General features: G+C 40.9%; 1 protein-coding gene across 1 annotated transcript; it reads left to right on the forward strand.

Annotated features, from left to right (window-relative positions):
* The first annotated feature begins 569 nt into the window (after positions 1 to 569).
* LOC143607065 (cytochrome P450 93A2-like) lies at positions 570 to 21,750 on the forward strand. Its single transcript, XM_077082640.1, has 4 exons — positions 570 to 1,071; positions 1,142 to 1,266; positions 2,482 to 2,486; positions 21,477 to 21,750. The coding sequence occupies exons 1-4, from the start codon at positions 570 to 572 to the stop codon at positions 21,748 to 21,750; spliced, it is 906 nt and encodes a 301-aa protein (XP_076938755.1).
* Positions 21,751 to 23,942: the final 2,192 nt, after the last annotated feature.

Raw genomic sequence — 23,942 nt, forward strand, 5'->3', positions numbered from 1 at the left:
GGGTCAACTAGATAGGGTACTCAATGTAGTCTAATGTATCTTATAACTTGCGCAAGACCCAACTTGGCTTATGATGTGAGCAAATTAAGCAGATATACTAGCAATCCAAGTTCTGCACACTGGAAAAGTATAACAAGGGTGCTAAGGTACTTAAGATACATAAGCGATTATGGTCTACATTATACCCGTGATACAACAGTGATAGAATGATACACTGATGCAAATTGGATATCGGATATAAAGGATTCTAAATCCACAAGTAGGCATGTTCGGGGTAAATCTCATCTTCCACCAAGTTCCTTTGCTCTCCCCATCATTGGACATCTCCACCTCCTTTCTCTGACCCCTCATCACGCTTTCCACAAGCTTTGTCTCTGATACGGGGTAGTTTTTCGAGTCCTTATAGGCTATGTGCCTTGTGTCGTCGCATGTTCAGTAGAAAAAGAGAGCCAGTTTCTTAAAACCAACGAAAACTCGTATTTAGATCGACCCGACAATTCAGCCTTAAAATACCTAACTTGTGATCAAAAGACGTTGCCTTTATTCTGTATGGACCATACTGGAAATTCATGAAGAAGATAGTTACGTCGCAGCTATTTAATGGAGTAACACTTGATTTCCTCCAATATGTTAGGCAAGATGATAATCGTTTTATGATGTCATTATATCAAAATGCTAAAGACAGGAAATATGTGGATGTTGGTGTGGATATTGGCAAGACGACCAACAATCTCATTTCAAGAATGATTATGAACAAACGTTGTTCAGGAAATGAGAGCGAGGCAAAGGACATGAGGAAACTGTTTGCCGACATATGGTTGTTTAAGAATGTAGACTTGCAGGGAATAAGGAAAAAGTTGGAGAGTATTCATAGAAGATACGATGATTTGATAGAGGCAATCATTATAGAACATGAAGAGGCAAGAAATCAGCAGGAGATCATGGGCTCACAAGGGAAAGACTTGCTCAGTATTTTACTTGATGTCGCCAAAGATGAAAATATGGAGATAGAGTTGACGAAAGAGAACATTAAGGCCCTTATCTTGGTAACAATATTAACATTAAACATTTGTACGTAGTTTGTATAATTAATTTTAACAAATTTTTATTGTCATTCAAAATATGGTTACTGCGGGCACAGATCCTACCGCACTTACCATCGAATGGGCTTTAGCAGAACTCATCAATCATCCGGACATAATGAAAAAGGCAACCGAAGAAATCCACAGTAAAATTGGTAAAACCCGACTGATAGAAGAATTAGACATACGCAACTGATGTAGACGTCGTGCTCTAATCAAAAATAAGTATTTATGATGCTTAAATACCTATAACTAGTACGAGTAAGTAAGGTCGTCTTCACAGGGAATCAGTGGAAAGTGCAAGTAAAGTTCATGATTATTAATTAATTAACTAAGTGGACAAACGATGTCAAGCGGTTTATAAAAGATGATTTAATAAAAACACACGATTACTTTAAACGAACTGTAAACAATTATGAGAAAACGATTCACTTCAGGTTCAGGTAATGTGATGACCGACTAATCACAGATTCATAAGATTAATTGCGCAGTAATTACTAAACCTAACAGTTGGGTTGTGAGGACAAACGATACCCTAACCGAATTGTTGACACAACTGAACTCCGGTTTACCCAATTACCAATTTAAAATATGAAAATCAGTTACAAGCAATAACTAACGATTATTGGTTCAATGACATAAGAGCTAACCCTACATGTGATGAACACAACCAGAAAAGTGATGCAAAGTTTGACAATCAAAGCATAAACTGTTTAAACAATCAATTCGTAATGTTAAACAAGATTAAAAACAATCAATCAAGTTCATACTCATTCAAAACATAGAATCTGATCAAAGTTAGTTTACACAAAACCCTAGCCTAAAGTGAATACAATGGTTTAGCCAAACATCGGCATCACGAAGTATTCGCTTATCTGATGAGAGGATGAAAGCATGCGATGAACGGACGAACCGGAGGCTTCGAGATGGTGGAAAATCGTCCTAGGGCTTGTAATTGGTTGGAGGAATGAAGGATAGGTCGAATGGGGGCTGAAAAACAGATTATATCAAAGTTAGGATTATTTTTCCGTCAGGAGGATCTTAGCGCGTCGCTAACATCCCAGGTGTGTGGTTTTCGCGCCGCGCTAAAGACTCAAAATTCTGATGATCTTAGAGATACGCTGACATCACCATTAGGACCCTTTAGCACCGCGCTAAAGGCGTCTGACAGAATTTTCTTTATTTTCTTCATTTATTTTGCATAGGAAAGCGTGTCAATCGTCATGAGTCTTCTATATCTTCGTTCCAAAGCCCGTAATTCATCCCAATAAGCGTCCTTAACTTCAAGTATCCTGAAGCACATAAACACGCTTGAAGTACCAAAGTTCAAATAATATTTAAACTAAAAATAAACAAAAACTATAATAATATACACGACTTTTCCCCGACCATCAGCAACCTTCCGTATCTCCAATCAGTTGTCAAGGGATCGGCTTCCAACACCGTCCGTTAGTCTTTCTTTCGCTATCTCACACCTATAGTACGAGTATAACATTCATTAGTCGGATACACGATCAGGCTTAAGACCTTTAGTCTTATTTATCTCGATGAACCTTTAGTTCATTTTCTCTTTTACTTTAAAACCTTTATTTAAAAAGTAATCTTTATAAACCTTTAGTTTATTTATAAAACCCGACGTTTCTTCTTCATTAAGAAACGTATTCTTTTCATTTATTATTTAAGTATACTCATAATACTTAAATAATATATTTCATAACAAAGAATAATCTTATATGTATATCTATTCATATATATTATATCTTTTCTTTTCTTTATTTTCTTTGTTATATCTTTCTTTGATTATCGAGAATAACTTCGAATTAGGGTATTAAGCCCTTTCAATATTTTATTATTATTTTGGTTGGGCATTATGCCTACCTTTATCGTCTTAGGAATACCTTTCACACTCGGGCAGTACTTCGACTCTATCTTTCATATCAATACTCGCTTGATCAACCCTTGGCACGCTTTTCGAGACACCAACACTCTTGGCACGCTTTTCGAGACACCAAAACCCTTGGCACGCACTTCGAGGTAAATCGTCAGGACGTCAGACAGCACCTCCTCTTAACTCGGAATGTCGACGGAAAGTGGCACATATATCGAGGTAATGGGCACGGAAAACGAGGCTTCGGGGCACGTTTATCGAGAGAGATTGTTGGCACGTAACTCGAGGTAGTGAGAGAGTCTAGAGAGAGAGTATGTGTGTGAAATTCTGGTGTGTTTGGCTTGAATCCGTGGCCGCTATTTATAGAGCCAACTTTGGTCCCCATCGCGGTACGCGATGGGTTCCCTGGCTCACCTATCGCGTAGCGCGATATAGGGTTGGTGAGTCACAGGTGTAGACCTGCCACGTTTCGACACGTGGCAGACGCCGCCACACGTGTCATCACGTGGTGACATGTGGCAGCAGGCGCTGCCCCCCGTGTGCCATGTGGCACACGTGTCACACTGTGTTAGACACCCCATCGCGGTACGCGATGGGTGTCTTTCTTGACCCTGTCGCGTAGCGCGATAGGTTCAGAAAACAGATTTTTCATTTTTTAGTCCCTGAAGTTTGGAAATTGGCAGAATTGGTCCCTTGACTTTGGAAACTTGACATTTTTGGCCCGAAGTTTACGTGATGTTACATCCTCCCCACCTTGAAACAAATCTCGTCCTCGAGATTTCTTATGAGAATAAGTGGGGGTATTTTCTTCCTCATTTCGGACTCGAATTCCCAAGTATACTCAGGTACTCGTCGGGAATCCCATTTCACTTTCACGATTTTCAAAGTTCGTCTTTTAAGTTTCTTTATTTTCGAATCTTCAATTTGAATTGGTCTTTCAATGAATTTTAAGTTCTATTTAATTTCGACATCTCTTAAGGGCATCGAAAGAGATTCGTCGGCTAAACATTTACGTAGATTCGAAACATGGAATACGTCGTGTATCCCTTGCATTTCCTCGGGTAGTCGCAAACGGTATGCGACGGTACCAATTCGTTCGAGTACCTCAAAGGGTCCAACGAATCGAAGACTTAGTTTGCCCTTCTTGCCGAAGCGGACTACGCCTTTCCATGGCGAGACTTTCAATAACACTTTGTCACCAACATTAAATTCTAACGGCTTACGACGGACATCGGCGTAACTTTTTTGGCGATCACGTGCCGTCTTAAGTCGTTCACGAATTTGAAGAACCTTGTCGGTAGTTTCTTGGACTATCTCGGGTCCAGATAATTGATTATCTCCGGTTTCAGACCAGCACACAGGTGTCCTACATTTTCGACCATATAACGCCTCGAACGGTGCGGTTTGAATGCTCGTGTGATAACTATTATTATATGAGAATTCCATTAGGGGTAAATGGTCGTCCCAACTTCCTCCTAAGTCTATCACACATGCGCGGAGCATATCTTCCAACGTTTGGATTGTCCTTTCGCTTTGCCCATCAGTTTGTGGATGATAGGCGGTGCTAAGGTTTAGCTTTGTTCCGAGTGCTTGTTGGAAGCTTTTCCAAAAGTGAGACGTAAACGACTATCTCGATCAGATATTATAGATAGCGGTACTCCATGTAAAGCAACGATGTTGTTTACATATATAAGCGCTAATCTATCCATTGAGTACGACTCGTTAATAGGTATAAAATGTGCGGACTTAGTTAAGCGGTCCACAATCACCCATATAGCATTATGTTGTCGAGTCGTTTTCGGGAGTTTGGTAATAAAATCCATGGTAATCAATTCCCACTTCCATACGGGAAGTTTGGGTTGTTGAAGCAATCCCGAAGACCTTTGGTGTTCGGCCTTGACTTTTAAACAAGTGAGACATTTCGCCACATGCGAAGCAACATCCTTCTTCATTCCGTTCCACCAATAATTCGCTTTAAGATTTTGGTACATTTTGTCGCTTCCGGGATGCATCGTGTATTTGAACTTATGGGCTTCGTTTAAGATCTTCTCGCGCAATCCTCCAACGATTGGTACCCAAATCCTATTGCCAAGTCTAAGGATACCATCGTTACCTTTGACTAGCGAGTCAATGGTGCCGTTTCGTTTTTCGTCAGAAATTTGATTTTCGTTAATCGCTTGAGTTTGCGCGGATTTGATTTGGTCAATAAGATCAATTTGAAGTTCTAGCCTTAACGCTTGGAATCTTTATGGCTTTTCGTGCTCTTTACGACTTAAGGCATCGGCCACCACGTTGGCCTTACCTCCGTGATAGACAATTTCGCAGTCATAATCGTTTAGAGTTTCCATCCAGCGTCGTTGGCGCATATTAAGTTCTTTTTGATCTAATATGTGTTTTAAACTCTTGTGATCGGTGTACACGACAAATCTTACTCCATAGAGATAGTGCCTCCATATCTTAAGTGCAAAGATTATGGCGCCTAACTCTAGATCGTTTGTTGTGTAGTTCTTTTCATGTACCTTAAGTTGACGAGAGGCGTAAGCTATAACTTTCTTACGTTGCATCAACACACATCCTAAACCGGAATGTGATGCATCGCAAAAGACCACGAAGTCTTCAATCCCTTCTGGGAAAGCCAGTATAGGAGCTTGGGTAAGCTTTTGTTTAAGTATATCAAACGCCTCTTGTTGCTTTGTTTCCCATTCATATTTGATATTTTTACGAGTTAGAGAGGTTAAGGGAACAGCGATTCAAGAAAAGTTTTCAATGAATCTTCGATGATAACCTGCCAAACCTAAGAAACTTCGGATCTCGGTTGGAGACTTCGGAACCTCCCACTTTTAGATGGCTTCAATCTTAGCGGGATCCACTTGAATTCCGTTAATATTAATGACATGACCAAGAAATTACAATTCGTGCAACCAAAACTCGCATTTCGAGAACTTGGCGTACAACTTCTTGGTTCTTAGAATTTCAAGTAATTTTCGAAGATGATTTTCATGATCGTCCTTTGTTTTAGAATAAATGAGTATGTCGTCGATGAAAACGATCACAAATTTATCTAAGTAAGGTTTACAAATTCGGTTCATCATATCCATAAATGCGGCTGGCGCATTAGTGAGTCCAACTGGCATAACGGTGAACTCATAATGGCCATACCTCGTTCGAAAGGCAGTTTTCGGGATGTCTTCGGTTTGAACCTTGAGTTGGTGATAGCCGGAACGAAGATCAATCTTGGAAAAGTAGCTAGCACCTTGCAATTGGTCGAATAAGTCATCGATACGCGGAAGTGGATAATGATTCCTGATTGTAACTTTGTTGAGAGCTCGGTAGTCGATGCACATCTGCATTGATCCATCTTTCTTCTTGACAAATAATATCGGTGCTCCCCATGGTGATGAACTAGGTCTTATGAAACTTTTCTCGAGAAGTTCGTCCAATTGCTTCTTTAATTCTTTCATCTCGGTTGGCGCGAGGCGATAAGGAGCTTTAGCGATCGGAGTAGTTCCGGGAATAAGATCGATTCTAAACTCTACTTCACGATCGGACGGAATGTCGGGCAGTTCGTCGGGAAAAACATCGGCATACTCAGAAACAACAGGAACGTCTTTGAGTTCCTTGGGTTTTGATTCCTCGGTGACGTAGGCCATGAATGCTAAGCATCCTTGATTCAAACATCTGTTAGCCCTTAGCATAGAGATTAGGCTAACTTGGCCAACGTCTTTATCCCCTTCAATTCGTATAGTACGCTTATCAGGGGCTTGGAGTTCAACGGTCTTGCTGTTGCAAAGGATATGAGCATAGTTGTCGGATAACCAATCCATACCCAATACAACATCAAAACCAGCAAGATTCATGGGTAACAATTGAATAGGCAAAACATAACCGGCTAACAAGAATTTTCGGTTTTCTAAAGCTTCGGAGATTTTAACAATGTTGCCATTAGCGGTTTCGACGCTTAGAGTTTTATTAAGTTTGATTAAAGGGTCGTTTAATAGACTACAAAATTTATAATCTATAAAACTTAAATTGGCTCCTGAATCAAACAAGACTCTAGCATAGGCGTTGTTAATAAGAAACGTACCGGTTATGGTTTTCGGCGTATCAGCCGCTTTCTTGGTGTCCATGACGAAAACTCTTGCATTGCCCTTCTTGGGCTCATTCTTCTGACCGCTACCACCCGCACCACCAATCGCGGGCTTATTCTTGGGGCATTCGAAGCTAAGATGCCGCATTTCTTTACAATTGTAACAGGTCATTTTTTCTTTTTCCAGCAATCGGCCGTGGCGTGGCCGGGTTTATTGCATGATTCACAAACTCGTGAGGCGAAGTTGCATCTACCTCGATGATACTTCTTGCAAATTTTACATTGAGGGATGCCAAGATTGGAGCTAGACCTTCGTTGGTCAACTCCTTTACCCTTGAAGCGGGTATCTCCACCTCTTCTTGAGTCACGTGTTGATATGACCTTCTTATCTTCCATCAAGTATCCTGCTAACTCTATCGCGGAGTCAGCGGTTTGTGGGAAGTGCGATCTTACCATGTCACGAATTTCACGTGGTAGTCCCCAAATGTAACGTGTCACTTTGCTGGACTCTTGGGTAACCAGCTGGGGAACTAAACGACAATACTCATGAAATTTCGTGTTATACTCACGAAGGTTTGTTCCAACAACCTTGTGAGCTAAAAAATTGGTTTGAATTTGATTTGTCTCGTGCATCGGACAGAACTTCGACATCAACAATTCTTTATACTCATTCCACGTCAAACTATACATCACCTCCCTTCCTCTACTCAAGATTAATGTGTTCCACCATTCGTGTGCTTCGCCTTTGAATATCAAGGCGGAGTATTGTATCTTTTCTTCTTCCGTACACTTGCTCGTGTAGGTTCCCAGCCGGATCTACACAGGAGTATCTCATAACACGAGGGTGCGGAATCCCCACGTAATACGATACGAGTGTCAATACAATTAGTACGTTGAATTGGTAAGACAAACACACTGGATAATACTGTAAACTTGATGTATTACTATTGCCAACCCGTGATACAGAAGATCACCAAAAACAACTCGTTTCTCCAAAAAAAAAAAACTCAACCTAAAACCCGAAGTTGAGGTTTAAATAGACCTCGAAAACTTCGCCTACAAGCTAGGCGAAGTTGTCATAACTTCGCTTGGTCCCCAAGTTCGCTTATACATACTAGCGAACTTACATATTCAACAGTTTTCGACACGTAACAAACAAACTAAACAATTACAGACACAGACAAAACACAAGATACTGAACTACTGACATCATGCACCAACAGACTCCCCCTTGGCAGTAGCTTCATCTCTATCTTCATTCTCGTGTCATGTAATCCCAAAACTTTCATACCACTCGTCTTCAAGCATGGACGCCCTGCCTTACACAGACAGAGACCACCCTCTGGTACTTCTTGGCTTCATCCTTCCACGCAGGAATGTAGAATATCTTCTTATCGTTCAGTACCTGCAAATCAGCTTGAGACAAATTAACCAAGTGCATGGGATCATACACTCTGAGGATCTCTTGTTCGTCCTCATCTTCTATAACAGCTTCAGCTGTCTGACAATCAACATACAACCACTTGAGATTCTTTAACACGTCTTTGGGCATCATCTTCACCGGCACCTCTTTTAAACACCGAATCGGCTTTACTTCATCACCAACCAAGGCTTACCATCAGCCCTCATTCCTCGTTCCTTATCTTCAACCAACCTTCCTTTCTGAGGCTTTAGAAGTTCAAACTTTTTCTCCTTAATAGCTTCCTTCCATACTATCTTTCCAATTATTCTTGCAATATCATCATCACTCCTATTAATCAATCTCAAACGAGCCAAATCTTTCACCTCACACTCAGACAAGGTGTTGAGCGATCTCAAAGCCTTCTTAAAATACTGAATTCCATCATAACGCTTAATCACAAACAACTTCAACTGTTCGTCATACAACCAGCAGATGATACCTTTCTTGGACTCAGCGTACCCCTTGATGTTGTAACTCTTCTTAAACATTGTTGGAACTGCGGGCTTCTTTTTCTTGAAGAACCACTGAGCAGAGCCTTCTTTCCATCTCGGCTGTTCTTCCCACTCGGACTCATCTGACATATTTGCATCCTAACTCAAGTTCACTTTATCAACATTCGGAATATCGTGCTCTACACCATCATCAACGATCTCCCCTTCTTCTAAATCACTATCAATCTCTATCTGTTCCCCAATCTTTCCAATCTCATCAGCCGTTAACACATCATCAGCTGACTCATCATCATCATTTCCCAACACTTCCTCATCATCTACAACTACCACATTCTCATCACCCGTACCGCCTGACTGACCAGCATACTCCCCCTGAGATGTGGAAGTCCCAAGAGTTTGTTCAGTTCTTGGAAACTCACCACCTGCACCTTCCGATGCATTGGGATCATCGTCTCTGTCTTGCCTCTTTTTGGTTCTCAACTCATCACCCTTGCAGCTCGTCTCCCCCTGAGATGCTAAGAACTGTTTTAGAGCATCAAATAGTTTACCGTGTTCAACAAGGAGAGATAATTGTAACTGATTCTCTGCCACAAGTCTCTGGATAGCTTGAGTTTGGATGAGATTGATTCTTGACTGTTCAGCAACTACCCGTTCAAGAGCCGCTATCCTCTCAGAATCAGACAAAGTAGCATCAAAATAAAAACGCATGTGAGAAATATCCTGTGCATACGGTGGAGGAATTCCCAAACTAGCTGGTATATCCGATGTAGACTGAATACTGACCGTGGGTGGTAACGAAACAGACATCCCCGCAGTAGCAGCCACCGTTGACTCAACAAACCGTGCAACAACCTCCGATGGAGTAAGAGACGGAGGCGGTAAAGAGACAATCTCTGGAGCGGTAACTGGAACGTGGTTGGAGGAGTACCAAAAGATGACGACGTGGTCACCAAGGGAACACTTGAGGTTATCGGTGCTGTGACAGTTGATGAAGCAGGAACCATAGTCATACCTGATAATGAGGATGGAGAAAACTGAACAACCCTCGAACTCTCACCAACTCTTGAACTTTCACCAACCCCTGCCTTCTTTGATCTTCGTACCAAACGATACAAATCCTCCTCAAAATCTGATTCACTGTCATCTGAGTCTTTCTTTCTCTTGCCATGAATCCTTTCTTTTCTGGCAAGGATTTGTTGTGCTTCAATGATATCATCAGTGGATGAATCAGAGTCAGTTCTCTCAGAGTCCGCCACAGATGTAGCGACCACGGACACATTCACACCAGACGTCTCAGCTACTGAGGCTTGAACCTCAGCAGCTGGATCAATTCGTTACATGTCAAAGAACCCTTGACTTCCAAAGGCGACTTCAAGGTCAACCTGTTCTTCCGGAGCTGCAACCGGATCAGCAGTCGGTGCTTGCTGTACCATAGGTGGTTGTTGAACCACAGGAGGTGGTTGAGGAACATCGGCCTGTTGCGGTTCCGGATCAAGAAATTCATCACCAGGAGGAGCAACATATGCAGGATTCACCAAGTAACCAAACATGGCAGTTTGCCTCGGACGAAGTTCTGGTTTGCTACGAGCACTCGATGACCTGCATTGCGCAAAAATCCTCTTACTTACACTTTCAACATAACGGATAGGACGTCGTTGAGGCAGAGTAAGAGCTACGTGATTCAGAATCATCTGTAGGAATCTCGGATACATCAAAAATCTTTCCCTAGCAAGCGCGCGTCTCTGACGATCAATCTCATAAAAAATCATCTGACTATAGCTGTAAGGCTTGTTATAAGTCAACGCGGTCATAGCTGATTGCATTGTTGCACCCATACCATCTGTACCGGCTTTGCGACCGGACATGCATACCATCATCACGTGCATAAGAAAACGCCACTGATCTAACAAAAATCCTTTTCGCATCTGAGAGTCTCCCAACGGACCAGAATACCCCATACGCAGAAACGCACCATTTCTAAAACTAGCCGGAAAGTCTGTGGGATCCTCAGTCGTCTCATTCCCAAATTGTAAGGCTATCCTTATTTGATCTTCCGAGAACTGTACCTCCTGTTCATTAACCATAGCTCGCATCACCGGCGGGTCGACACAACAATCATACTCAATTGTGTTCCAAAAATCTTCAACGTTCGGTAGTGATATCGGAAGAGTAGTAGTGATTGCATGAAAGATGCGTGAGCGTAAGAGGAACGAAATGATCTCATGGTAATCGTCACTTCCTCGAGCATCCGGATCTAAGGTAATATACATGTTTTGACACAGGAAAAACTGTCGGTTATTATCTCCACCTTCATCACCACCAGCACCACCAGCACCTGCCACAGCAGCCATATCTGCAAAATAAACGAACCAAGTCAGTTTTTCACATCATCAGACTACAACTTCGCCCTGCATGGTACAGGCGAAGTTAAGTGACTGGTGAAGTTGTCACAACTTTGCCCCTGAAACCCTAACTTCGCTATTTGAATCGGAGCAAGAATGACACCCAGAAATAACAATGATCGGCCGATCCGATAGAAGCAATAGTATAAGGGTAGTGCGATTTAGGTAAAAAAAAATCCTAATATCACCGAAAAGATCATCCAAACCAAACCAACATTGTGGGAAAGGTTTTGAATATGAACGAACTTAGAACCAAACATTGCGGACCTGATTATCAGATGATATGAATGAATTATGTAACACAATAATATGACAAACCTTATAACACGGATAAAAACAGATATTAGCAAGTTTTATTAAGAGGATTAAGTTCACCGAAGGTTTGAGGTTTAAAGGTTTTGACCCAAATTGACCATCGTTTTCCTTTATATACCAAGAGAACCCAGCAGCGAAGTTATGATGAACTTCGCTCCCCTGTTAATAACTTCGCCCTGGTCAAACGTTAAAGTCAACTTCGCCTATTTGGCTCACCAAATAACTTCGCCATTTAGTTAATCTTCGCCCGTATTAACTTATAAACAGTAACATATAAAGTGGATCAAAGGGCAACTTGTTTTTAAAAATCTCCGAAAAAGATTTGAATTTAAACGATCAAAGAGCCAAGTAACCAAGTTTTATAAAAGTAAACCATAAAACGAAATGCATAACGAGAATTTGAGTAATAAAATAAACGGGATCAAATTTCAGTCTTGACGAGAACCTGCATGTTTTAGAAAAGATCCGAACAGGAATCATACTAATTAAGTGGCTGTCACATAGATCCATGTTCAGCGGTATTATGACATAAAGAAACAGGTTGTAAGCATGTATAAGACTTAGTATGGTTTTCATCGCTTCTGTGATACGGATTAGGTTCAATTAAGCTCAAAATTTAGATGGACATCACATGAGAGATTATGATGCCTCCTATCTATTCTCAAAGCGTATTTGGCTTTCCCCAAGTCACCCCGAGTTGACTTCGACCCGTAGTGTCTGATTAAACAATGAGCACACATCTATCTTTAGAGTTTTCTTCCCGTTTTTTCTTATGCTTGAAATATTCTTTCTTGCCTCTTTCTAGATATTTGAAACAACTTAAGCTTCAGAAGGCTTAATAATATACATTTTTTTATACAAATAAGAACATTAATACAACTCCAAATTGTAGACAACTGCAAGTCCCGAATCTGGATCACTGCAGGTACTTAACACTATCTTCGCGGGAATCAGAACACTCACGGGCTCTTGTATGACTGGGTAATCACTTTTCTGCCTATCATTCGGAAAGATGTATATGGAGACATGCACAACTCAAAATGTTTTCCACATTAAATCGAGGATATTTAGTTTGTATCACTTCTACTTTTACGCACCATAGAAAGCTACCATAACATACAATGACTGTTCTAGAATCTTTTAGGCCTAATAACTTCACCAGCTGAGCACACAAAATCAGTTGTTCTATCACTTTCCAAGGTTGGATCAATTTTCATTTTAACACCGTATTGAAACTTCTTACAAAGTTATAGACTTGAAAAATTATATCATCTCCCTAAAAATTTTTTAAATCCTATCGCCCCGATCAAGTCAAAGTCTTCAGGTAACTGACTATCCTGAAGATCCAAAGGATCAGCTGGACCGACCACATACGAGTATGTGTCCGTCTAACTAAGTATGAACGACTATTTTTCAGCGAAAGAATAAAAACCCATCATAAACCGCCCCGATCACTTCCAACACCGTCCGTTAGTCTTTCCTTCGCTATCTCGCACCTATAGTACGAGTATAACATTCATTAGTCGGATACACGATCCGGCTTAAGACCGTTAGTCTTATTTATCTCGATGAACCTTTAGTTTATTTATAAAACCCGACGTTTCTTCTTCATTAAGAAACGTATTCTTTTCTTTTATTATTTAAGTATACTCATAATACTTAAATAATATATTTCATAACAAAGAATAATCTTATATGTATATCTATTCATATATATATATTATATCTTTATTTTCTTTGTTATATCTTTCTTTGATTATCGAGAATAACTTCGACTTAGGGTATTAAGCCCTTTCAATATTTTATTATTATTTTGGTTGGGCATTATACCTACCTTTATCGTCTTAGGAATACCCTTCACACTCGGGCAGTACTTTGACTCTATCTTTCTTATCAATACTCGCTTGATCAACCCTTGGCACGCTTTTCGAGACACCAACACTCTAGGCACGCTTTTCGAGACACCAACACTCTTGGCACGCACTTCGAGGTAAATCGTCGGGACGTCGGACAACACCTCCTCTTAACTCGGAATGTCGACGGAAAGTGGCACGTATATCGAGGTAATGGGCAAGGAAAACGAGGCTTCAGGGCACGTTTATCGAGAGAGATTGTTGGCACGTAACTCGAGGTAGTGAGAGATTCTAGAGAGAGAGTATGTGTGTGAAATTCTGGTGTGTTTGGCTTGAACCCGTGGCCGCTATTTATAGAGCCAACTTTGGTCCCCATCGCGGTACGCAATGGGTTCCCTGGCTCTCCTATCGCGTAGCGCGATATAGGGTTGGTGAGTCACAGGTGTAGGCCTGCCACGTGTCGACACGTGGCAGGCGCCGCCACACGTGGTGACACGTGGCAGCAGGTGCTGCCACCGTGTGCCACGTGGCACACGTGTCATGCTGTGTATGACACCCCATCTCGGTACGCGATGGGTGTCTTTCTTGACCCTGTCGCGTAGCGCGATATGTTCAGAATACATATTTTTCAATTTTTAGTCCCTATAGTTTGGAAATTGGCAGAATTGGACCCTTGACTTTGGAAACTTGACATTTTTGGCCTGAAATTTACGTGATGTTACAAACCGCCCAAACAAGTGTACTTTGTTTCCGGTTAAGACACACATGTTCATACCCCTCGTAATATATTATCTCTCCTCTCGATTTAATATCTGGACCAACAAAAAATGTGATAGTATCTCTCTGCCCTCTATACCAAGTATGAACACAATGTAATAAGCTTGGAAGCAAGTTATATCTCCGCCCATTACCCACCGGTTGCATAGAGAATAGAACTAAGGGTTTTGCTGTGGCTTAGGTTAGGGTGTGGAAGCGGAATTATGTAGTAGCTTATGGTGGATGAGACCCGATTTATTCAAATAAACAAAGAACTCACTCATTATTATTTACAAACGACACTAACTCAAACATCGACTCTTTTTGAGCTTTTCTTTGATTTTCCAACTTTTTTTTTCTTTCTTTTTTTCTTTTCTTTTTTTTTTTCAAATACTAACATCAATATATACAAACCACTGAATCGAGACATACGTACATTGTGTACTATGATCGACAAACAACTTATATACAACTCTTGACATACCGAATTTCATCCACAGGTTTAAAAATAATAAAGGCCAAGGAAAACACGGCTTGTAATGTGGGTTAAACAAACGAAAGGGAAAATGCACAAACTTGGCTCCTAAGGGATAATGTAGGGTAGGGAGTATTATTTTATTTTTTTATTTTTATATGTAAAGGCCATTATAATGTGGGGTTTCTACAGTCCTATTTCTCCATACAGGTGGTGGTATTAAGATCTCGAAATGCATGAGACAACCAAGTTCTAGATATCATGGACATACTGGTTACTCTCTATAATGGCACTCGTATGACATGTGTATATACTATGTATTATATGTGTATTATATATATGTGGTCAACTCACACACGTAACGAAGGAATAAGGTTGCCGATATAAACATGTGTACATGTCCCCATGACTCGTTATCCCCATCTAAACGGTCCATTTTATTTTTCTTTTTGAAAAACATTTGCATGGGAAGACTTTCGAGAAGCTTAAAAACTGACCATGACCAAAGACTTCTACTTGGCATTAATAATAGCAATAAATTATTTACAATTCTGGCTTTTGGGCACAATCAAGGCACTCTAAGGCAAAAATTTTAATCTTTCCCCCATCCCCACATTTGAGGTTGACATTGTCCTCAATGTTTAAAATTTAGCATTTAAATGAACATTAACGAGGACAGGGTTAAAATTGACTGATTAAAAATTTTAAAACCGGGCTTAATGTGATGGTCCTAAAAATTATACAACTATACAATTACACTTTTAACAATAAAACTAATAAAACAAAAGGAATTATGAAAACAAAATCACCTGATAAGAAAAATAAGCCACTCAAATATACTCTTGGTTGCGCTCAACAAACCCAGCTCCTCAATTCACTCAACAGTATCTGCAAACTCTCACACGTGTAAAAGCACGTTTCTCACAACCATTAGGATAGGTCTTTTAAACCGTTTGCAAAACCGTTTATTTTAATTACCAAGCCAAGTTATATAAATTTCATAATTAAATTTGTTAAACTAGTAAAATTGTTAAAAGACCTAACTCACTTTCGTAGGAATCACGATTGCATTTAGCGTATGCAACAAGCCCTTTAAACCCCCCGGTAGCCCGGGTGGACGAGTGAGGTCTCGTGAGGGTTTGTAGTGAACAACACCCACAAAGTTCAAATACAACACAAAATACAGCAGTGGGGTGTAATGTGGTGGTGGGGTGTGGCGGTGTACGACGTTTGTGATGGATGGTGTTTGGGTGGAATGAATGGAGAAGATGATAAAGGAGATAATAAACTCAGTGGTAAGCCCCACGTGCAGCCCATATTATAATAAAAAAATAAAAAATAATTTTTTTCAGGTAGACCTTAGCGCGGCACTAACATCTTATAAGAGACTTTAGCACCGCGCGAAAAGCACACAAATGAGAAGTTCTTAACGCGGCGCTAAGGGCTTCACCCAGTGATGTTAGCACCACGCTAAACGCACTTTTAACAGAAAGTTTGGCCGTTTTTTTTATGTTGAAAAAATTTTCTATCTTTCAAAATTTTTCATTTTCTTGAATTCCTTAGCCATTTTTCAACCGTTTAACTTAAATTACTTACCTGGCACTCTGTTTACTTAATGTTTTTTCTTACCAACACACCCGAGAAACACTCTGCGTTGCGTCTTCCCCACACTCGATCTTTGCAATACACTAAACACTCGAGACAAGAGATTAAAAATATACAAAACTAGAAAAAAAAAATACAAACCAAAAACTAAAATCCGGGTTGCCTCCCGGTCAGCGCTAAGTTTTTGTTAGGTCTTCAGCCGGACCAGTACCTGATTTGGCGGTTATGGTGGTCGAATGGAGTACTTACCTTCCTCCATCTCACTTCATGTACTTCTCCAGCACAATGGTAGCTCTAATGCCTCCCACCTAGGCCCAAAACACGCCAACCTCCTTTGTTCATTTTCGAATCTGGGTGGTTTCTTTACCTTCTCCTTCTTTGGTGGTTTCTTCTTGCTTGTTCCACCCTTCTCCTCATTTACCACCACTTCCATCACCGTCTTAGTGTTGTTTGTTGAACTTACTGTTGCTCCACTTTTTACATCTACTGCATTTAACTCTTCCTTCTCTCGTTCACGCTTCGACCTGTCAAAAACAACACTTTTCTCCTTTTTGGTGTCATCCTCACATGTACGAGGAAAACGCCCATTAGTAGCACATGACCTAGAATATTTATTTTCAAAAGAATAATCATATGAATTTGAAAATATATTTAAAATTAACTTACGGTTACCGAAGGTCATGCAAACTGTTCCGTCTCGGCAGTTAATCTGAGCATTTGAAGTAGCCAAAAACGGTCTCCCCAATATCACACGTGGTTCTTCTTCCTTCTCAGCTGGTGCATAATCAAGAACAAGAAAGTCTTCTGGATAGTAAAAATCACCAACCTTTACCGCAACACCAACCAGCTTACCACGTGGCCGCCTTCGAGTGAAATCAGCTAACACCAAGGTGGTGTCAACCTCTTGTAAAGGCCCAAAATAAAACCGGTCATACACACTTCCCGGTAGAATACTCACACTCGCACCATAATCAACAAGTGCCTTGGTGGTCTTGAACTCACCAATTTGAATAGAGATGAGTGGTGCCCTTGTTTCAAATTCTTCAACCGTGTCATTCTCCACACTATCTTCGATTGTGATGGCACTGACGTGTTCATTTTTGGAGTTTGACGAACTACTACTTTGATGGCTCAGATTCTTCAAGGTGTCACTTGGTAATTTGGATGGATTTCTCTTTATGCTCGCCATTTCTTCAGCCAGTTGACTCACTTGTTTATCTCTTGCAGCATTTGCCTTCTCCTGGAGTTCCACCCTTTGATTCATTTGCTTCAATAACTCCAACACATCCTTAATCAACTCCTCCTTGTTACCAGATGAATTTCCTTACCCCTGCTGATAACTCTTTTGATAACCCTTAGGGGGTGTTTGGTAGAGAGAAAAGAGGGTGGAGAATTGGATTTCCATTGTTTGGGAGAATTAGGTAGAGAATTGGGGGGAGAATTGGATTTCTCTGGGAATTGGGTGTAGGCAAAAAATTGAGAAATCCAATTCTCTCCATTTTGAAGAGAAATGGAATTCTCTGTGAGCCACCATCGCTTCTCTGCTCTACTCATCTGTCTTCTCGGTGTAGGCAAAAAGTGTGTATGGTATTATTTCCATTGCTCCGACCGGCGATGATGTCCGGCACGGCGGAACCCTACTCCGTCGCGTTGCAACTAGCAACTCCGGCGATGATGTAGGCAAAAACATCCGTTCGTGTCCTACTCCGACTGGCGGAACCCTACTCCGTCGCGTCCTACTCCGACAGGCGTCCGTCCGTTCGCAACTAGCAACCCTAAATCGCGGCGGAGTGGTTGGCGGCAGCTGTGGTTTTAGTGGTTGGTGGCCGTGGTGGATTAGAAGAAGATAGAGGAGGAAGAACGGTCGCCGGAGAGAGAGAGGAGAAGGTGGAGTTGGTGGCAGCTGGAAGAGTTAGGTTGAGAGAAGGAGAATGATTTTCACTTCTTTTCTCTATTCTACCAAACAAAGGAAATGATTTTCAATTCTCCACCTATTTCCATTTCTTTCCAATTCCATTTCTCTCCTATTTCCATTTCCATTTCTTCTCATTTTTTTTCTATATACCAAACACCCCCTTATTGTAACCCCAGAATCTCTCTGATTGTACCCACTCTGACCGCTTCCCGAACTATTACCATACTATTTCTGGTTCGACTGATAACCTGTCTTCTGAAATCCACCTTGAAAGTTTGGGTTCTGTTGCGTGTTCAGATTTCCATAACTGAAGTTTGGATGATTCCTGAGGCCCGGATGATAAGTACTTGAGTTCATATTATTGTATTTCCTTTCACCTTGTACACAGTTGACCGCTTCTTCTCCAGTTTCTTCATCTTGCACAACCCCATAACTCGCAATTTCGTGTCCTAATTCCCCACAACCTTCACATACCGGATATGTTTTTCCTGAATTTCCGGCTCCTTGAACACCTGCAACCAACAACCTATCCATCTTCTTTTCCAATCTATCCATTCTATCTTCTGACCCATGACCTTCAACTGCTTTTACCACTGATCTTTTTGACATCCTGTTCGACTATGCTTGTCTCTTCGAATTACTCGCGTGTCTCTCCAAATGTCCCCAATCCTCGTTTTCATCATTTGCAAGGAAAGATCCTGGTGGCTTGAGGTCACGAATATCATCATTTGAGAGACTATCATGGAATGCCTTTATCAATTCCCATAAGGCAATCCCATGATATGGACAAGTCCTCAACAATCGTTTAAACCTTTGGAATGATTCATAGAAGGTTTCACCGGTGATTTGCTGAAAGTTTCGAATGTTGTTGCGGGCTTCTGTGGTTCTCTGGGGGGTATAATACTCATCTAAAAACTGTTGTGCCAAATCTCCCCAAGTGAAAATACTAGCTGATGGCAACGATAAAAACCACTGCTTTGCTGCGCTTTTCAAACTGATCTGGAAAACTACCATCTTCACCTCTTCCGCAGTAAAACCTTGACTCGAGATGAGTGCGCATATCGAGTTGAAATCACTCAAGTGTAAATATGGTTCTTCTGTAGCCTTTCCATGAAATGTCGGTAATCCCGTTACACTAATCTGCCTTACCAAAAAGTTCTTCCTCGTCTGACTGGAATGATGATTGGTAGAGGATTCGTAGCCACTTGTGGAATGAAGTGGCTTTGAACGCCTCTGACTGGCGGTGGAACAAACGCCCTTAGAACTCCATCATCAAAATCATAATACGGCTATTCATAGTTTTGTTGCCGTCTTGGTGCTCGATCTCTCTGATTTTCTGGATGATTATGTCTAATTTCTTGGTCAACACGGGGATCTTGTTGCTGATATCAACCCCGCTGTTCATCTCTACGCTTCTCCTCATCCTCATAATCGTAACCAAAATCGTCCCCTATGTGCCAATTTTCCACCCGTGCACGAGCACGATCAGTCTCGGGCCTTTCCCCTCTCAAATCATTCAGTCTTTGACGGTTCACTGGAGCTGATCTGATTGACAAGTTGTCATCCATGTTTCTGGGATTACGGTTAACATCTCTTTGGTTGAACAGATTACGGTTTCTGTCACGGTTAACGTTCTGGTTTTGTGGGATTGGTTGTTCTTGGTCATGTGGTTGGTAAGCATTCAGGTCCCTTCTGTTTCGGGTACTCATAGTCTCTTCTTTTGGTGTTCTGAGTTCAGGTATTTGGTTTAATATGGGTTTCTGAGCTGCTCGGTTTTGTCTTGTTGTTTTCTCGATTTCGGGATCAAACTGGAGCGGCTCCTTCCCAGGGAATATCTCGTCTGCATCAACTTGTGAAGTTACCTGCAAAGACACAAACACTAACACCCCGCGTAAAATCAACGAAGAAAAAATAAAAACAAAAACTAAAAACAAAGCTAAACTAGCACTTTGCGCGTTGATTCCCCGGCAACGGCGCCATTTTGATGTAGATGTCGTGCTCTAATCAAAAATAAGTATTTATGATGCTTAAATACCTATAACTAGTATGGGTAAGTAAGGTCGTCTCCACAGGGAATCAGTGGAAAGTGCAAGTAGAGTTCATGATTGTTAATTAATTAACTAAGTGGACAAACGATGTCAAGCGGTTTATAAAAGATGATTTAATAAAAACACACGATTACTTTAAACGAACTGTAAACAATTATGAGAAAACGATTCACTTCAGGTTCAGGTAATGTGATGACCGACTAATCACAGATTCATAAGATTAATTGCGCAGTAATTACTAAACCTAACATTTGGGTTGTGAGGACAAACGATACCCTAACCGAATTGTTGACACAACTGAACTCCGGTTTACCCAATTACCAGTTTAAAATATGAAAATCAGTTACAAGCAATGACTAACGATTATTGGTTCAATGACAAAGAGCTAACCCTACATGTGATGAACACAACCAGAAAAATGATGCAAAGTTTGACAATCAAAATCATAAACTGTTTAAACAATCAATTCGTAATGTAAAACAAGATTAAAAACAATCAATCAAGTTCATACTCATTCAAAACATAGAATCTGATCAAAGTTAGTTTACACAAAACCCTAGCCTAAAGTGAATACAATGGTTTAGCCAGATATCGGCATCACGAAGGATTCGCTTATCTGATGAGAGGATGAAAGCATGCGATGAACGGACGAACCGGAGGCTTCGGGATGATGGAAAATCGTCCTAGGGCTTGTACTTGGTTGGAGGAATGAATGATAGGTCGAATGGGGGCTGAAAAACTGATTATATCAAAGTTAGGGTTATTTTTCCCGTCAGGAGGATCTTAGCGCGTCGCTAACATCCCAAGGGTGTGATTTTCGCGCCGCGCTAAAGACTCAAAATTCTGATGATCTTAGAGATACGCTGAAATCACCATCAGGACCCTTTAGCACCGCGCTAAAGGCGTCTGACATAATTTTCTTTATTTTCTTCATTTATTTTGCATAGGAAAGCGTGCCAATCGTCATGAGTCTTCTATATCTTCGTTCCAAGCCCGTAATTCATCCCGATAAGCGTCCTTAACGTCAAGTATCCTGAAGCACATAAACACGCTTGAAGTATCAAAGTTCAAATAATATTTAAACTATAAATAAACAAAAACTATAATAATATACACGACTTTTGCCCGACCATCAGCAACCTTCCGTATCTCCAATCAGTTGTCAAGGAAACTTTACGTCTTCATGTGCCTGCCACATTAATACCAAGAAAATCAACGACAGATTGCATAGTGCCAGGTTACCATGTTCCAGCAAAAACAAATATGTTTGTCAACATATGGGCTATTGGTAGAGACCCAGACTATTGGGAAAACCCACTTGAATTCCGGCCTGAAAGATTCTTAGGGCACGTTCGTTTCACGGAATGGAATGGAATTGGAATTGAAATTTGCAGAGCAATTGGAATTTAAAGGAATTGGAATTGGAATTTAAACATTCACTTAGGAATGGAATTTGCTGTAATTGGAATCCCAATTCCATCTAACGTGTTTGGTTGGTCAATGAGTCGGAGGCAATCACTTTGACCCACTCTACCGACGACCCACAACGTTTTTGGATGATCCGGCCCGTTGATAATCTGAACCGCGTCCACCCGACCCGACCCGGCCCTCTTTTGTTATTTTTTTGTTTCGTTAATTTTTCCAGTTTCATTTCGGGTTGGTTTTTTTTTTTGCTTCAGTTGGTTAGTTTATTGGGTTTTGTTCCGGCTCGGTTTCGGTTTTTTTGGTTCGTTTAGGTTGGTTTTTCGTTTTTTGTTTTCTTCGAGTTCGTTTTTTTCTTTTTTTTGTTCAGTTTTTTGAGATTTCGGCCCGTTTCATTTTTTTTGATTCGTTTAAGTCGTTTTTTTCTATTTATGTTTGGTTCAAGTTCTTTTTTTTTTGCTTATTTTGTTCACATGTTGCCGTCTGGAAGGAGGATATGTCCTGGGACTTCACTAGCATTGTCGATGGTACAATTAACTATTGGTGCTATGATTTAGTGCTTCGAGTGGAAGGCTGGGAAAGATGGAAATTTAACAAATGTTGATATGAAAGAGGGAACCGGCCTGACACTTTCTCGAGCTAACCCCTTGATTTGTGTTCCTGTGGCTAGATTAAATCCAATCCCGTCACTGAAGTCATTGTTGACAATAATTCAAACTAGTGGATTGGTTCAACACCAATGGGTCAGAAAGCACGCACTTAAATTATCTAATAAATTGTTGGTCAGAGTTGTTAGCCAACGGATATCCTTTTCTTTCACGTTAGTAGTTTGTTTGTTTAGTGTCTTTGGCTTTATTAAACTTTATGTAATTCAGTATTATGTATAATGTACGTATGCATTTTAATAATATTCACAAGCTGCTTCTGACTATTATTCTATTCTTTTATATGAATTGAGTTTTTACGTACCAACATTGTGAGAAGTTTTGGGGGTTTTAGTGCATATACAAATTACAATGAATGTGATGGTTTTGGTGGTAATTTTCGACCTCTTTTGGTTTTGGATGATCTGCTAGTCAAACTAGCTGACATGGGTTTGACTGGGCTTACTTTCCACGTGGCTCTGATGGGATGATGACGGCCTTGATTTAGTAAAGAATAAATTTGAAATTCTTAGACCGCAGTGGTCAGGTGATGTGGCGGGCATCCTTGAGCGCGGAACACCACTAAGGGGCGCCCTTAATAGTGGGGCGCGGACCCAAGGGTCGTCCAAACAATGGGCGCGATGCATGGTGATTGTGGGTCCCCCCCTCTCTCTCACACACACACACAAACACGCACACACACACACACATATATATAGGGGCGCGGATGGGGGCATTAAACCATAGTGGGGCGGGCTTTGATGCCCCCCGACGCTTACATGGCGCTGACGTGTCACGGTGGAGGGGCTTCGAAGCCCCTCACCACAGAGGATGGTCTTATTTCCACTCCTTTATAAAAAATACACCTATGAAAGATAACTTTATGTTTTAACCGTTTAACTAGAATTAGTGCGCACTTGTTTAATCCTTTGACTCTTTGAGTTTAGTTTGAATTTTTATATAAGCTTCACGTGTGAAACTAACTATAAATATCACTTTAGATATTTTGTTAGAGTGCCATTAGAATATGATTATGCGTTGTGAAGAGGTTAATTAAGATGTCACATCAATGCCACTTCCTAGTCTTTAATCATAGCGATGGTGATGTTATTGGATGGACCAACAAAAAACATTCAAAATGTGTAATGATGGTGATGTTGGGCGTGAGTAGATCGAATGGAGATGTGAAAAGGATAGAGAATGGCACGTGGCGCCTGGTTTTGACGGGTGAAATGGTGGTGGCACCTATTTTCTGGTGCCTAGGCTGGGTCTAACGCCCACCACCGTCGCCGTCGCCGCTAAGGACCGACGTGTGCGTATTATGAAGATCGAATATTGGATTAGTTGGGTATAACTCTGTCCTATTTATGGTAGGGTTCATTGGTTCTCTACAATTGAACTGAATCCCGAAAATGATTTGGAAATATTAACCGAAGCCATTTCTATTTTCGTACAGTGATCTTTTGGAAGTTCACAATTTAAAGGTTAATCTTGCCATTAAGGGGGTAATCAAAACCAAGTGATTATTTAGTGATC

This window comes from Bidens hawaiensis, unplaced genomic scaffold, assembly GCF_021521415.1.
Source record: "Bidens hawaiensis isolate Kalapana, Puna unplaced genomic scaffold, B.hawaiensis_p1.1 tig00079185_1, whole genome shotgun sequence".
NCBI classification, from domain to species: Eukaryota; Viridiplantae; Streptophyta; class Magnoliopsida; order Asterales; family Asteraceae; genus Bidens; species Bidens hawaiensis.